This window comes from Suncus etruscus, chromosome 15 (assembly GCF_024139225.1).
Source record: "Suncus etruscus isolate mSunEtr1 chromosome 15, mSunEtr1.pri.cur, whole genome shotgun sequence".
Taxonomy (NCBI): Eukaryota; Metazoa; Chordata; class Mammalia; order Eulipotyphla; family Soricidae; genus Suncus; species Suncus etruscus.
Genome location: NC_064862.1, coordinates 5218306 through 5234453, shown reverse-complemented (window position 1 = coordinate 5234453; position 16148 = coordinate 5218306). Strand labels below are relative to the sequence as shown.

Genomic DNA, 16148 nt, shown 5'->3' with positions numbered 1-16148 from the left:
TTCTTTCTTTCTTTCTTTCTTTCTTTCTTCTTTCTTTCCTTCTTTCCTTCTTTCTTTCTTTCTTTCTTTCCTTTCTTTCTTTCTTTCTTTCTTTCTTTCTTTCTTTTTTTTGATGGTAATTTGCTTTTTTATTTTTAATTTATTTAAACACCTTAATTACATACATGATTGTGTTTGGGTTTCAGTCATGTAAAGAACACCACCCATCACCAGTGCAACATTCCCATCACCAATGTCCCAAGTCTCCCTTCTCCCCACCCGACCCCCGCCTGTACTCTAGACAGGCTCTCCATTTTCCTCATACATTCTCGTTATTAGGACAGTTCAAAATGTAGTTAAAAAATATGGAACGCTTCACGAATTTGCGTGTCATCCTTGCACAGGGGCCATGCTAATCTTCTCTGTATCGTTCCAATTTTAGTATATGTGCTGCCGAAGCGAGCACAATTTTTATGCTTTCTACTGTATTGTTTTAGTGACTCTAGCAACATGTTAACAGACTTCTTAAGGGAAATAACAATCAATCATGGACAAGAAACAGCTAACCTAGAACTATCAAGAGTCCAAAGAAAATAGGAAAAAGAACTAGTAGTGTTGTGTATGTAAACATTTCAATGGGATTATTATGTTACTGACCCTACCCTGATCGGTGATTGTGCCCTACCCTAGGGTGTGACCTGGCATTCTGCTCCCACCATTGGGTGGTACCTGATTCTGGGGGATAAAAGCAAGGGTCTGTGGAAGGCGCGGGGCTTTTTGACTAGAACTGATGCTGAGGCTTAGGGCTTCAGTCTTGTCCTCCGAATAAAGCTGATATTTTCACAAGCCTGAGAGTATGCTAGCCTTTTACCTGCCGCCTTGCCTAAAAACCACCAGCTGAACAGGGTGGCAGACGCGTGCTCTGAGCTGGAGGGGAAAGACCTCATCCTCCATCCCTCCATCAGTCAACCCCATCAAGGGCTGACATGCAACATAGCAGAACTTAAAATGATTGCTCTCTATATTCATTGTTTTAGACAGCATTTGCTTTGACAAGCTAAGAACAGCTGAGAGACTGGTGGAAACTAAGATTAAGAATTTAATTTAGGGGCTGAGAGATGGCGCTAGAGGTAAGGTGTCTGCCTTGCAAGCACTAGCCAAGGAAGGACCACGGTTCGATACCCTGGTGTCCCATATGGTCCCCCTAAGCCAGGGGCAATTTCTGAGCGCTTAGCCAGGAATAACCCCTGAGCATCAAACAGGTGTGGCCCCCCAAAAAAACTAAAAAAAAAAAAAAAAAAGGATTTTATTTAGTGGAGTTAGTTAGTGCAGAATAGGAATGAGCCTGGCATGAAGCTCTGTATTGAGCAACAGGGTGTGGGAGATGTAAGGTATACTATGGAGGTTAGCTAGGGTGCTTCCAAGAAGGGAGGAACAGCAGGAAGAGTCGATAAGAGACTCCACCTGTTGGATCCACTGTGCCAGCGACCTTGAGATCTGAAGCTGCCAGAGCATTTTATCTATTAGTGAAGTCTATGTCGCTGGTATCCTCTACCTTCTGCTGCAAGATTTCATTTTATTTTATTCATTCCCTTTTCAACACCTTGCACTCCCCTTTCCTCCAATCCTCTAATAGAAGTGTTTACCTTGTCATAGATAACAATACCATAACAATGTCATAGATAACAAAAGCCATGGGATGAGGGAGTCCCCAGTCTTGTGCATCTAGAGCACTGATTATCAAGTACAGCTGGAGCACATACTGCAAGAACTTTGTTTTTTTACTATAAAATATTTAAGGACCATAATTACAAGCATGATTGTAGTTGGGTTTCAGTCATAAACAGAACATGCCCCCCCCTTCACCAGTGCAACATTCCCACCACCAATGCCCCAGATCTCTCTCCTCCCCCACCCCTGCCTGTATTTGACACGGGCATTCTACTTCTTTCATTCATTAACTTTGTCATGCTAGTTGTTAGTGTAGATATTTTCCTAACAGCATTCACCACTCCTTGTAGTGAGCTTCATATTGTGGCCCAGTCCTTCCCTCTATTGTCTCTGGAATTATTACAATAATGCCTTTACTTATTTTTAAAAATAAATAAAATGAGTCTGTGTCTCTCTCCCTCTAACTTATTTCACTCAGCATAATAGATTCCATGTATATCTATGTAGAGGAAGATTTTATGACTTCATTTCTCCTGACAGCTGCATAATATTCCATTGTGTATATGTACCACAGTTTGTTTAGCCATTCTTCTGTTGAAGGGCATCTTGGTTTTCTGAGTCTGGCTATTGTAAATAGTGCTGCAATAAATATAGGTGTGAGGAAGGGATTTTTGAGTGGTATAGCTGGATCATATAGGATATCAATTTCCAGTTTTTTAAGGAATATCCATATTGTTTTGCATAAAAGTTGAAATAAACAGCATTCCCATTAGACTAGACAGCACTGAATAAGAGATCCTATCTCTCCACATCTCCACCAGCACTGCTTGTTCTCATTCCTTGTGATGTGCACCAATCTTTGAGGCGTGAGATCGTACCTCATAGTTGTTTTGATTTGCGTCTCCCTGATGATTAGTGATGTGGAGCATTTTTTTCATGTGTCTTTTGGCCATTTGTATTTCTTCTTTGACAAAGTGTTCATTTCTTCTCCCCATTTTTTAATGGGATTAGATTTTTTTTGTAAAGTTCTGTCAGTACCCTGTATATTTTGGATATTAGCCCTTATCTGATGGGTATTCGGTGAATAATTTCTCCCATTCAGTGGGTGGCTGTTGTATTCTATGCACTATTTCTTTTGAAGTGCAGAAGCTTCTCAGCTTAATATATTCCCATCTGTTTATCTCTACTTCCACTTGTTTGGAGAGTGCCGTTTCCTCCTTGAAGATGCCTTTAATCTCAATGTAATGGAGTGTTTTACCTACGTGTTGTTCTATATACTTTATGGCTTCAGGTCTGATATCAAGGTCTTTAATCCATTTGGATTTTACCTTCGTACATGGTGTTAGCTGGGGGTCTGAGTTCACTTTTTTGCAAGTGGCTAACCAATTATGCCAACACTACTTGTTGAAAAGGCTTTTCTTTCTTCATTTTGGATTTCTTTCTCCTTTATTAAATATTAGATGATTGTATGTCTGGTGAACATTCTCTAAATTCTCAAGCCTATTCCACTGATCTGGGGATCTGTATTCCATTACCATACTGTTTTGATAACTATTGCTTTGTAATGCAATTTAAAATTGGGGAAAATGATGCCTGGTTTAACAGCTGTATATCAACATAATACACAATATCAACAACAAAAAAATAAAAACCATATGATCATATCAATAGATGCAGAGAAAGCATCTGATAAAATCCAACACCCATTCTTGATAATAAAAAAAAGATGATGAAAGGAACTTTTCTCAATAGAATTAAGGCCATCTACCCAAACCAATGACAAATATCCTCAATGGAGAAAAACTAAAAACCTTTTCTCTAAAATTTGGTACAAAGCAAGGCTGCCCTCTCTCACCACTCCTATTCAGCAATCTATTGGAAGTACTTGCTATAGCGATTAGGCAAGAAAAAGATATCAAGGGCATCCAGATAGGATATGAAAAAGTCAAGCTTTCACTGTTTGCAGTTGACATGATACTATATTTAGACCCTACCAAAAAGCTTCTAGAAATAATAGATTCATATAGCAAGGTGGCAGGCTGCAAAATTAACACACAAAAATCAATGGCCTTCTTATACACGAATAATGGTAGAGAAGAAATGGACGTTCACATTAGTGTCATACAAACTCAAATATCTTGGAGTCAACTTAACTAAAGATGTTAGACCTATACAAAGAAAATTACAAAACCCTGCTTCAGATATAAGAGAAGACATGAGGAAATGGAAACACATACCCTGCTCATGGGTTGGCAGGATTAACATCATTAAAATGTCAATACTCCCTAAAGCATTGTACAGATTTAATGCAATCCCTCTAAAGATACCCATAACATTCTTCAAAGAAGTGGATCAAACACTCCTGAAATTCATTTGGAGCAATAAACATTCATGAATAGCTAAAGTAATCCTTGGGAAAAGGAATGCAAGAACTTTGGTTTGATTTTCAAGTACCACATATACTGACCACCAACGAGTGTGCCCCCACCCCCCAAAAAAGGAGGGTCTTACTTGTTTCCTCTTATTTTCTGGGCTGTCATCTTCACAAGGAAAGTCCTTGCTGCCTGAGCAGTCACCCTTGCAATCATGCTGTCCAAGCATTGTTTTCTAGGCTTTCTTGTCACTTTCTTCTTGACTGGAGAAACTGGTAAGTACTTCATTTCCTTTGCCCTCTACATCTACTAGTGGGACTGTGAGAAACAGCACCTTTTCTGAGCTTTGAAATATTCTTATTTTCTTCTGCTACTAAATGGCCATAAAGAATTCATGAGGACATAGCAGCAACTAAGAAAAAAACACTCCAATTAGAAACTTTCTGTGGAACAAATGTATGCTCATTTCTTTGTCTGGGTTTATCTGTAGATTTACATTCCAGGAGACCCTGGGAAATTGTCTGAACCTTTTTGTGCCCAATGTTTTCATCAGTAGAATGAGGATTATTGATAAGTAAGGTTTAAGTGAGTTAGTAAATGCTAAGCATTTCTAAGCAGTATTGACACTGCATCAAGATTATTCACAATGTGTGAGAATTCTCCCTTGGCATTCAAAGAGAACTCTGGAGGGCAGAGAGCAATTTAGCGACTCAATACAGCTCTGGGCAAGATTGTTAGAACCCCCAGTCAACAGATTGGCACCTCTCTGTCTTAAGATAGAAATTCCTGGGTAATTTTCTATTATCCAGGAACTGGTAATATAAGGACAAACCGGTTCTTAGAAACTATGGATTTAAGTAGACTATGTCCTTGTTTTTTAGGGTTTTTTTCCTGAGGAGTTTGGGGAGAAGCAGGTTTTGCATCACATCCGGATATTTTCAGTGCTTAAGCCTAGTTCTTTGCTTAGGGATCCCTTTTGGTGGTGCTCAGAGGACTAATGTGGTCCCAGGAATCAAATGAAGGGCAGTCATGTGCAAGGCAAGTGCCCTGACTTATATACTACCTGGCCCTATTTTAATCTTTGAACGTAGGAAAATACAGCAGAATTAAAGTGCAACCAAAATGACTTGATTTTGTACCTTACCAGGCCAGGAATATTGGGCAAAGTATTAAAGTGTCTTCTTTAATCCTCAGTTTTCCTATTTGTAGTATATAATAATAAAATCTCTGCCAGGTTTGGTATCTGTGAAGATAAGCTAAAATAGAAATGGTAAATGATTTCAATGATAAATGTTTAATATTCATATGTATTCTGTATTCAGTGACTTATACTCAAGGAGAGAAACAAAAAGGAAAAAATGAGGAGAAATATACTGAGTCTCTAATGTGTTTATCTACAGGCTCCTCACTCCTGAGGTTTTGCTCTTGGTTTTCTATATTTCATGAGAAGCAGGTTCTGGGGTCACTTAAGTTTCACTTGCTCCTAGGCAAGTTCCTTCACCTCTACAAGCCTTAACTTTTTCAGTCTGGAAAAAGAAACCCCAACTATAACCTTTATCATTAAAATGCTAGGAAGATTAAGTAAATTAAAGCAGGGAAATATACAGTAATTTGCTGGTGATAACAGTGGTGGTGCTAGAAAACTAAAGAAGAGAGCTGGAGTGGTTACACAGTGGTAAGGCACTTGCCTTGCACACAACTGACCCAGGAAGGATGCATGTTCGATCCCCTGCATCCCATATGGTCCCCCAAGCCAGGAGTAATTTCTGAATGCAAAACCAGGAGTAACTTCTGAATGCAGCCAGGCATGGCCAAAAAAGAAAAGAAAAGAAAACTAAAGAAGAAATTTATAAATACTAAAGTTATCTTTTTACCAGGTCGCAAATCAATGCAGTTTTTTTTGAAAGGTAGAGTGAATTGGGGCCACATCTGGCAGTGGTCTGTGTTATTCCTGGATCTTTGACCAGAAGTAAGTCCTAATAGTGTTTTGAGGACCTACCTTGCTCTGGAGATGGAACTAGGGTTGTCTGCATGACCACATGCAAGGTAAGCATCTTACCCCTAGTATTAAATCTCTGATAGGGAGAGTATTTTTCCAATCATCTCCTGAAGGCTTGTAGGATTTTTTAATGATTGATTAGGTAGTGAATTTAATAAGCAAAATCATTGGTATAAATTTTTCAATTAATTAAAATTTCACCATTTAATAAAAATGCAGGAGGCCCCACAAATAACCAGTGGTAACACTGGTATTTGTTTCAATCTCAATGATCTTTGAGCAAAGATTAAAGGAGGTGAAAAAATGAGCTGTATGAAGCTCCAGGGCAGTGTGTTACTCAGAAAAGGAGAAGTTAGTGCAGTGGTACAAAGTGGGATCCTACACAGCACAGTATGATTGGAGCAGGGAGGCACTGGGAAGGGAGAAGGCAAGAACAAGGAGAAATAAGAGACGGATTTTTGGTCCTTCTCTGACCAGTTTCCTATATGGATCAGAAATTTTTGTGTGGAATTTTGTCTGGAAGGCAAAGTTTTAATCTGCTCGTCTTGAACTTTCAGCGGAGGACTCTTCAACACAAAGGAAGATAAACAGAAAATTGGCAAATTTTGGTGTGGTGGGTAGAGCACAACTGGCGCATCAGAGTGAATTCTAGCTCTATGCTGTGGTGTTTTCCCTGCTCCAGGAGTGAAATCTGGCCTCCTGCATACAAAGATAAAGCATGTGTGTGTGTCGGGGGGAGATAGCATAGCAGGTAGAATGTTTGCCTTGCATGTGGCTGACCTGGGTTTGATCCCCAGCATGCCATATGATCCCTCAGCACCACCAGGAATGATTCCTGAGCACAGAGCCAGAAGTAACCCCTGAGCATAGCCGGGTAAGGTGCAGAAACCAACCAAACAACAAAACAAAACAAATAAAAAGTATGTGTCAGTACACTGAACAATCTCTCCAACCTGAGACTAAGTTTATTAGCACATATGGCACATATCATATGTGAGAGTAAACCTCAAAGTGGTGATTTAGAATTTTATCTTGTATGAAATTGGTCCCCCGAGTCTGCCAGGAGCGATTTCTGAGCGCATAGCCAGAAGTAATCCTTGAGCGCTGACGGTGTGACCCAAAAGCCAAATAAACCAACAAAATAAACAACAACAACAAAAAACATTTTTTCACATCTCAAAGAATTTTAACTTTCATGTGATTAAATGGAGAGGGAGATGGGCCAACTACATTTATCTAAAAAAGAAACACAGAAAAGACAGTATGAAATTATCATACCTTCTGCAATGATTGCATTAGAGACCCTTTTAACATTAGACTCCATGACTTATTTCAGGCAGAATTTTCCATAGCATGGACCAGATCATCTGAGTGATCACAGGGCACCAGAGGCATACAGGGCATCAAGAGACAGGATGCAGGCAGAGAGATATAGCAATTCAGGAGAGGGCGAGTAAAAGTTGGTTAACATGAAATAAAGTCATGAACATGGACAAGAGTTAGAGGACATTGATCAGTCTTCATAAGTTGTGTCAGGCCCTGAAAAAGAAAGAATCCTTCAGTTCCTGAGTCTCCTTGAAAAACATTTCCTCAGGCTAGTGGTCAAGAGAGTCCTGTGATGGTGACTCAGTGATTTTGGCAAGGATCTTTGATATTAGCCATTACCTTTTATCTTCATCATGGAAGGGATGAAGGACAATTTTTTTTATTTTACTGCTATTTACAAAATGTTAATTTCTGAACTCCACTTTTGCCATCTGCACTCTGAGTACTGTTTCAGGAAATCTTGAAGGTTTACCCGAAAAACTAAATTGCTAATAACAATAGTATTCCTATCCAGCGCCAGTGATTTTCCTTCTCTTTTTATTATTAGAAACTCAACCGAACTGTGACTCCCTGAAGCCTCAGAAAGTACATTTCCAGTCCAGAAATTTTCACAATATTTTGCACTGGCAATCTGGGATAGGTTGCACCTCCAACAGCAGTTTTTATACTGTGCAGTATAAAATGTAAGTAATTTAAACTTATTCCAGCTAAAATAGATGTTAACTGAGATACCATCAAAAGAGTTGAGAAGAATCAAAACTAGAAAAGAGTATCTTGTTTCTGGGGCTGGAGCAATAGCACAGTGGTAGGAGCAATAACAGAGCAGTAAGGCATTTGCCTTGCATGCTGCTGACCTGGGCTAGACCTGGGTCTAGGAGCAATTTCTGGGCACAGAGCCAGAGTAACCTCTGAGTGCCACTAGGTGTGGCCCAAAAAACAAAAAGAAAAAGAAAGAGTCTCTTGTTTTTTTAAAAGTCTTGTTTTTCTAAAGTGACACAAAATGCATGTTGCTATTCAGTATGTTTGAAGAAAGTTTAACCTCAATAAAGACTCAGCACCAAAAATCGTGCAAGTTCAGCCAGAGTCTGCAGGATGGGTTCTCAATGCATAGCTGTTGAGTAAATGTTTCAAGTCACTTATTGAGCAAATAGGAATTAATTAATTGACACTATTGATATTGGAACAATAATATCATGGAAATGAGTGTGCATAATATCTATCAATATATATGTATATCTATATGTTCTGGGTTTGAAATTAAACCCATGGTCTTTATATTTGCATATAAAGCAAATACCTACTGCATAACCAGTTTGTGTGAAATATATGTATTATTTTTATTAATGTTTTAAATTATACTTCACGTAAAATATTATACCAGTGATAACATTTGTGGTATTGATGTATAGCTACTGCATGTCACCATCACCAAAGTGTCCATGATTCTCCATCACTGCCCCGTCATCTCTTTCAATGTCCTTTCCTTTCACACATGCCCCCACTGTTTTGTTTTGTTTTGTTTTGTTTTGTTTGTTTGTTTTTTGGTTTGTTTGTTTTTGTGTCATATCTGGCAGTGCTCTTAGCCCTGGCTCTATGCTCAGAAATAGCTCCCTCCAGGCTCAGGGGACCATATGGTGTGCTGGGATTCGAACCATCGACCTTCTGCATGCAAGGCAAACACCTTACCTCCATGCTATCTCTCCAGCCACCCCCACTGTTTTTTAATAAGTTTTATAATCTAAGACTAAGTATTTTTCATTGTTTGTTATTGCCTGTTTTGCTTGTTTTGTGAAATTATTCAGTATTTGTTCTTTTCTCTTACATTTTTTACATGAAAATATCCAGTTCCATCCTTGTTTCAGCAAACTGCATAATGCATAACTTCATATTTCCTTTTAGCTGTGCAATTTATTTTTAATTTAAAGGTTACTTTTTAAAGTGTGTGTGTGTGTGTGTGTGTGTGTGTGTGTGTGTGTGTGTGTGTGTGTAGGGGGGGTACCATGCCTGTTTATGGTGAGAACTTCTTTCTGGCTCTTTGCTCAGGAATGTTCCCTGCTGTTGATTGGGGAACCAAATGTAGTATCAGGAACTGAACTAAGACCTCACTGTAGACAAACAACCTTGTACTCTCTTCAGATTTTTTAAAATTAAAATTAATTTTGAAACACATACAAAATTATTTTCATAATTGAATAACTCATAAACAAAACACAAATTAGAATATGCTGCTGCTTGTTCCTTTTCTATGATCTTTGAGCTATTTCTGGTGGAGTATTGCCAAAACTGGTATAAAAAACACCTTTTCTGGATGGATGCCTGGAAAGAAAAGCTTCTGGTAGCAAAAGGCAGGTTTCCCATTCAGATATTTCCTGAGATTTTTCTTAGGTTTTTGTTCTTTTACATATTGAGATGCTAACTAAACACAAGAGGGGAACTATTTAAGTTCTGCTTTAATGGCTTTTCATAAGTACAGGTACAGTTATGAACCAAAATAGTAATTTGTATCCAGAAATGAATCCCTATCTCTCCAGCCTGGGTTTGCCACAAAATCAGACTTTTTCATTTAGTTAAATTCAGAAGGGCTATCCCCAGAAGTTTTTTAATCTTTAGTTACTGTTTTCTCAGTATATTTTGTATCGCAATTGCAAAATTTCAAAATATTTGTAATAAGTATTTATTCCTTCAACAAAAAAAAAACTTTATACAGAGTTTAAATGCTCCAATTACTAGTAAATAAGGATTAGAGAGTTTTTTTAATTCATCTCTATTAGGTAGTAAAAGAAAAAGAACTAATAAGCTTAATTGTGGTCAAAGATAAAAATAGGACTAGAAGTTCTACCATGAAATTAAACTTCAAGGCCCCATTATTTTTCTTTAAGAGAGTTATAATTCTGAGTGTGTGGATTAATTTATATATGCAATAATTAATATATACTATATGTATACAATTTCAACATCACATTGGATATTTAAAGTTTTGATAACCTCCACTTCAGTTCTATCTACTTCCTATGCTCTGTTGTTTATATCTTCCTGTTTGTAAAAGAACAAATAATAAGCCAATCATCACAGCTAAATTTAACAAGTAAAGACGATGTAAATTAATGAGATAGTGATTTAAAAACATCAAATTATTTTTATATTATTAATGGTTCTTTTTATTCGTCTCCTTTGATATAATGAGTTATTGTCATTATGAAGGTCATCCTGTACAGACACTAAAAATATTCCTCTTTATATGCTAGAAAAGCTATATTTCAAGTCTCAAAAAATATTTTAGAAGCCAGATTCTAAGTACGGCTCTCTTCTGCCATCATTTTCTCTGAGTTGTAACTGGTAAAGAAGTGAAATTTTAATCTTTCTTTCTTAGTACACTATCCATGTAGTAGATGTTCTACCCATCATCTAGTATATACCACCAATCATCTTAAACTAAGTCAATTTACTGACTTCATTGACTCACTGTCCTATTTTTAATGACTTTCTCTATCTCTTGCAGTCATTAATTAAATACCTTCAATAGTCCTCACAATAGCTGATGTTCAATTTTTCAATAAGAAAATTGATCACTTGTGTTAGGAAAGAGTCCGTGAAAGGAAAAAGGCTAGCAAATTCTCAGAACCACCCTATTATTTAAAAGAGTTAATGGCAGGGGTTTGTAAGCTTCCCAGTGCAGTGATACTAGAGAAAAAATTTGGGTCAACCTAAAAAAATTAATAGTCGGGGGGGAAAAAAGCTAAAGACATAAAAGAAACTCAAGCCTTTGTCTATCAATGAAAAAAAAAAACAAACCTCAGATCTTTGTTTTTTCCTTTCTATAGATATGGAGAGAAATCATGGACAAATAAAGAAAGCTGCAGTAATATTCAACAAGTGTTTTGTGACCTTACAGATGAGACTTCTCTTGTACAGGAATCTTATTATGGGCGGGTGAGGATGAACTCCATGGGTATCCCCTCAGATTGGGTGATCACAAAGCGGTTTACTCCTTGCTGGGAAAGTGAGTATATGGAGTTTCTTTCCACTTACTCTTCCTGCTTTGGATAGTAACAGGGAACTTGGCTGACTGCCAGGGCCTGCTCTGTGCTGAGGTCTACACTATCGTCTCAGTTGAGCTAATTCTCAGAACAATGTGCAACTTTTTCCAGCTTCATTTTCTAGCTTTGAAAATCGTGGCACAATAGGCTTCGTTCCCTAACTCACCCAGCCAGCCAGTATAACACAAGTCAGGATTCAAATACTTCCGGATGCAGAGCTGACACCCTAGTGTTTAGATAGCAGAAGAGAAGGCCCATTCCCCTTTCTAAATTTGATGGTGAAGGTCCTGAAAATTAAAAGAATTAAAGTTCAAAGGATTTTCTGTTGCAGAAACTCTGACTATTAGGTACTGCTCCCAAAGGGAAGACCAAAAAGTGTTCTCTTGTTTCCAGGTTTCAGAAATATATTTTCTTCCAATCTTGTTATAGTACCAGAAAAATATATAAATACATATATTATCTAATCCCCTGTAATTTCATATCTACTTAGTTTTTAGAGGTGACTTTCACTTGGATTTTTTTAGAGATGACGTTTTGGAGGTGACTTTCACTTTGAATTGATTGAGTCAGAATAATGAAATAGTTAAATTAGGGCTGCTCTTGTTTAAAAAAAAATCATGATGATACTTGTCCACTCAGCTGCCTTTGGATTTCTGTGCTTTGCCATCTCCTGTCATAATCTTTGGGGATTTTTTTTTATTCAAAATCAGTTACTTATTAGTTATTTTCCTGTTTTATTTATATAGTTTCACTTATTAGTAAATTATTTTATTTATTAATATTTTTACTCATGTCAAAATTTTTCTATCACATCTTTATTTAATATTTTTTAATATTTGTATTTTTTTTGGCTTGCAATTTTTTTTTATTTAAACACCTTGATTACATACATGATTGTGTTTGGGTTTCAGTCATGTAAAGAACACCACCCATCACCAGTGCAACCTTCCCATCACCAATGTCCCAAGTCTCCTCCCCACCCGACCCCCGCCTGTACTCTAAACAGGCTCTCCATTTCCCTCATACATTCTCATTATTAGGACAGTTCAAAATGTAGTTCTTTCTCTAACTAAACTCATCACTCTTTGTGGTGAGCTTCCTGAGGTGAGCTGGAACTTCCAGCTCTTTCTCTTTTGTGTCTGAAAATATGGAGATTCCTCCAAAAACTGGAAATCGAGCTCCCATACGATCCAGCTATACCACTCCTAGAAATATGCCCTAGGAACACAAAAATACAATACAAAAATCCCTTCCTTACACCTATATTCATTGCAGCACTATTTACCATAGCAAGACTCTGGAAACAACCAAGATGCCCTTCAACAGACGAATGGCTAAAGAAACTGTGGTACATATACACAATGGAATATTATGCAGCTGTCAGAAGAGATGAGTCATGAAATTTTCCTATACATGGATGTACACGGAATCTATTATGCTGAGTGAAATAAGTCAGAGAGAGAGAGAAAAACGCAGAATGGTCTCACTCATCTATGGGTTTTAAGAAAAATCTTTGGGGATTTTTGATGAACATGTTTTGGAAAAACTGCTTTTAAAGTATCAAGAGAACTCGTTTCTGAACCCTGTCATGAGTCAATCTGACTCACCTGTGACATATTTCTGAGTCGAAGAATATTATTTTAGGTTAAGAACTCCTGGTTCTGGGCCCTCATCTGCTGTTGATGAAAATTCCATCTGGTTCAGCCTCCATGAAACACATGGAGATCTCTAAAAAACATAAGAATAAGGGGACGGCCCGATAGCGCAGAGGTGTGTCATTTGCCTTGCAGCAGCTGATTCAGAACGGAACTCGCCTCAATCCCAGCCTCCCATATGTTCCTCCAAGCCGGGAACGATTTCTGAGCGCATAGCTAGGAGTAAGCCCTGAGCGTTACTAGTGTGACCCAAAACAAAAAGAAAAAAAGATATACATCTAAGAATAAAACTCCCTTAACCTCTATTTTATTTCTCTGGCCCAGAATAGTATCTTTCTGTAATGATTTTTGTCAGATTTCTGAATTTAGTTACTGTGCATTAAGTATGCACTGAAATATATTTGCCAGTGATTTGTCAACATTTTCTTTGCTTTTTCTAGCAAAAATAGACTCTCCATTCATGAACTTAACACGAAGTAACCAATCTTTGTTGGTGAGTCTTGGTGCTCCAAATTTACCTGATAGAGCCCCCAAAGAGAAAACTATGTCAATGGAGGATTATTATGAATTAGTATATCGAGTCTTTATAACTAACAAGTTCCTGAAAAAGGTAAGTTCAGAGAAATAGATCTGGCTGATTCTTTTGTTCTTCAGTCATATAATGTCTTTTCTTTTTTCATTCCATTCCCTTTAAACTCCATCATTATTTAAGTATCTCCCAACATTTTCCATCTCTCTTTCGCCCTATAAAAAAACTAGAACTTTACATTTCTATTAGAATTTATGTGCATGTGATGCGTATTTTTTACTTCTTTTTTGTTCGTTTGTTTGTTTTTATTTTGTTTGTTTTGAGGGGCCACATCTGGCAGCTCTCAGGGGTTACTTCTGGCTCTGCACTCAGAAATTGCCCCCTGGCTTGGGGACCATACTGGATTCTGGGGATCGAACCTGCATCAGTCCTAGGTCAGCCACCTACGAGGCAAACGCCCTACCATTATGCTTCCACTCTAGCCCCTTCTTTTTTCATTTTATCTCCACATTTTCTTTTCTGCATATCTTATGATGAAATTTAATGTGATTTAATTCAACACTACAGAAACCTAAATTTAATTTTTGAACTTTAAGTTGTCTTTGGATCACAGCATTACATAAATATAAACATAAATGTAAATGTATCTGTGACAAATCTGTTTTGTTATTTAAATACACTATAAGTACTTTGATCTCAGCTAAGCAGTTAACTGTTGTTCAGGAAACAAAAAACCTGTTACTTTGGTTAAATGAGACTGGACCCATTCAAAGTGGTAGGTCTACTAGAAATAATAAGTAGTCTTATGGTTTGCCAGCAGTAATATATAGAGTGCTACCAGATTCCAGAATGATTGAAAAGGAAAAAACGGAGAGAAAAATATAAAGATCCACTCAGTCAGGTTCTGTAGGGCTTTATGTTCTAAATCTAGTTTCCTCCCAATTTATTCCATGCTCCATGCCGTATCATTTGAAAAAGAGAGATTGATCATGAATCTGTCATTTAGCAGCCCTCAGGGAGAATTTTTATGTTGTTCATCAAGTCATGACTGTTTTTATTCTAGTAGGCTGTGATCTAAGATATACCTCTCTAAACTAAGAGATCTATCTAAAAACAAGAAAACAAAACAACTCTACACCATCTTAGACTGTATTGCATTAGTTCTTTTTAACAAAAATGAAGCTAGTCAGTGACTAATTCAAAACAATTTATCATCTCTTTCTCCTCCTTTTGCATATAGGAACAAATGATATATGAAGGAACTCACAGAGTTGTTGAAATTGAGGCAGTAGCACCCCACATGAGCTACTGTGTTGTGGCTGAAATGTATCAGCCAATGTTTGACAGAAGAAGTCAGAGAAGTAAAAAGATATGTGTGGAAATTTCTTGAAGTGAAATTTCTGCACCATATGAAAATGAAAAGCACCCTAAGAATGAAAAGGATCCTGATCGAATGATCTTGTTGGAAGATATTTTATGTTTTCACTGTTTAATGCTTTAGGAACTTCTTGCTTTATTCTTTTCCTTTATATTTTACTTGTAAACAAAATTTAAGCAATAGCCCAGCAGTGGAAGAAATAAAAGCAATAGAATTTAAAGAAGATAGAAGAACAAGTTATATAAAATACAAAAAATTTATTTCTAAATGTACTTTGTTCAAAAGTAGCTTAATTCAAGTTTTAGAATCAAAGAAGTGGAACAGAGATATTGCTGAATGGGTTAAATTACATGTTAAATTATCAATACTTTATGGTACCTGCAGCACTACCAAGCATAGCATTAAGGTATTAAGCCAGGAGTAGCCCTAAACTGAACGAAGAAAAAAATAGGTATAATACCTCAATTAAAAAATAATACAAAAAAATTGGGCGGGAGAGATAGCTTTGCATGCCGAGGACCCTGAGGGAACTGGTTCTATTCCTGGCACTCTCTATGGTCCCCCAGCCTGCCAGGGACAATTTCTAAGTGCAGAGCCAAGAGTAACCCCTGAGCACTGCTGGGTGTTATCTAAAAACCAATCAATCAAGTTTAAAATAAAAAAAAATAAAAATAAAAAAAACAATATTAGGGTAAGCAGTCATTTATAATTTTCTATTTAGTCAGTCAATTTAATGTAGGTGGTCCAATTTTTTACAAAAATGGAATTGTCACATGATTTATGAGTGAGCTTTTTCATGCATTTATTTTCTATCATATGCTATTTTTAATCTAATAAATCAATGCTTTTTCTTATTTTATATAAATAACAGTACTTTTAAAACCTCATGATTTCCAGATTAATAATATATAAGATATTTTCAGCAATACCATCTAAATACCTTTTATTTCACTGACCCTCTTGCTCTGCATTTTTTCTTTTAAGTTTTAGTTCAGTTGAGTTTGTTTTGTTGATTGGTTGGTTTGCTGTTGGTTTGGGGCTACAACTGGCTGTTACTTAACGACTACTTCTAACTGGGTGCCATGGTCTGGTGATACAGATTCTGGTGCAACTCAGAAATCATACCATTATTGGAACTGAACTCAGGGCCTCACACATGCAAAATAAATGCTCTATCATGAGCAAATTTCCACCCACAATCT

At 37.1% G+C, this 16148-nt stretch overlaps 1 protein-coding gene and 1 non-coding gene across 2 annotated transcripts; one reads left to right on the top strand and one right to left on the bottom strand.

The window, feature by feature from the left end:
- Positions 1-338: 338 nt before the first annotated feature.
- On the bottom strand, positions 339-445 carry LOC126031550 (U6 spliceosomal RNA). Its single transcript, XR_007503383.1, has one exon. It is a non-coding gene; the product is annotated as a U6 spliceosomal RNA (small nuclear RNA).
- Positions 446-4236: 3791 nt separating this feature from the next.
- On the top strand, positions 4237-14958 carry IL22RA2 (interleukin 22 receptor subunit alpha 2). Its single transcript, XM_049789689.1, has 5 exons — positions 4237-4297; positions 7895-8030; positions 11169-11347; positions 13480-13649; positions 14809-14958. Exons 1-5 carry the CDS (start codon positions 4237-4239, stop codon positions 14956-14958), a joined length of 696 nt encoding a protein of 231 aa, XP_049645646.1.
- The last annotated feature ends 1190 nt before the right edge of the window (positions 14959-16148 follow it).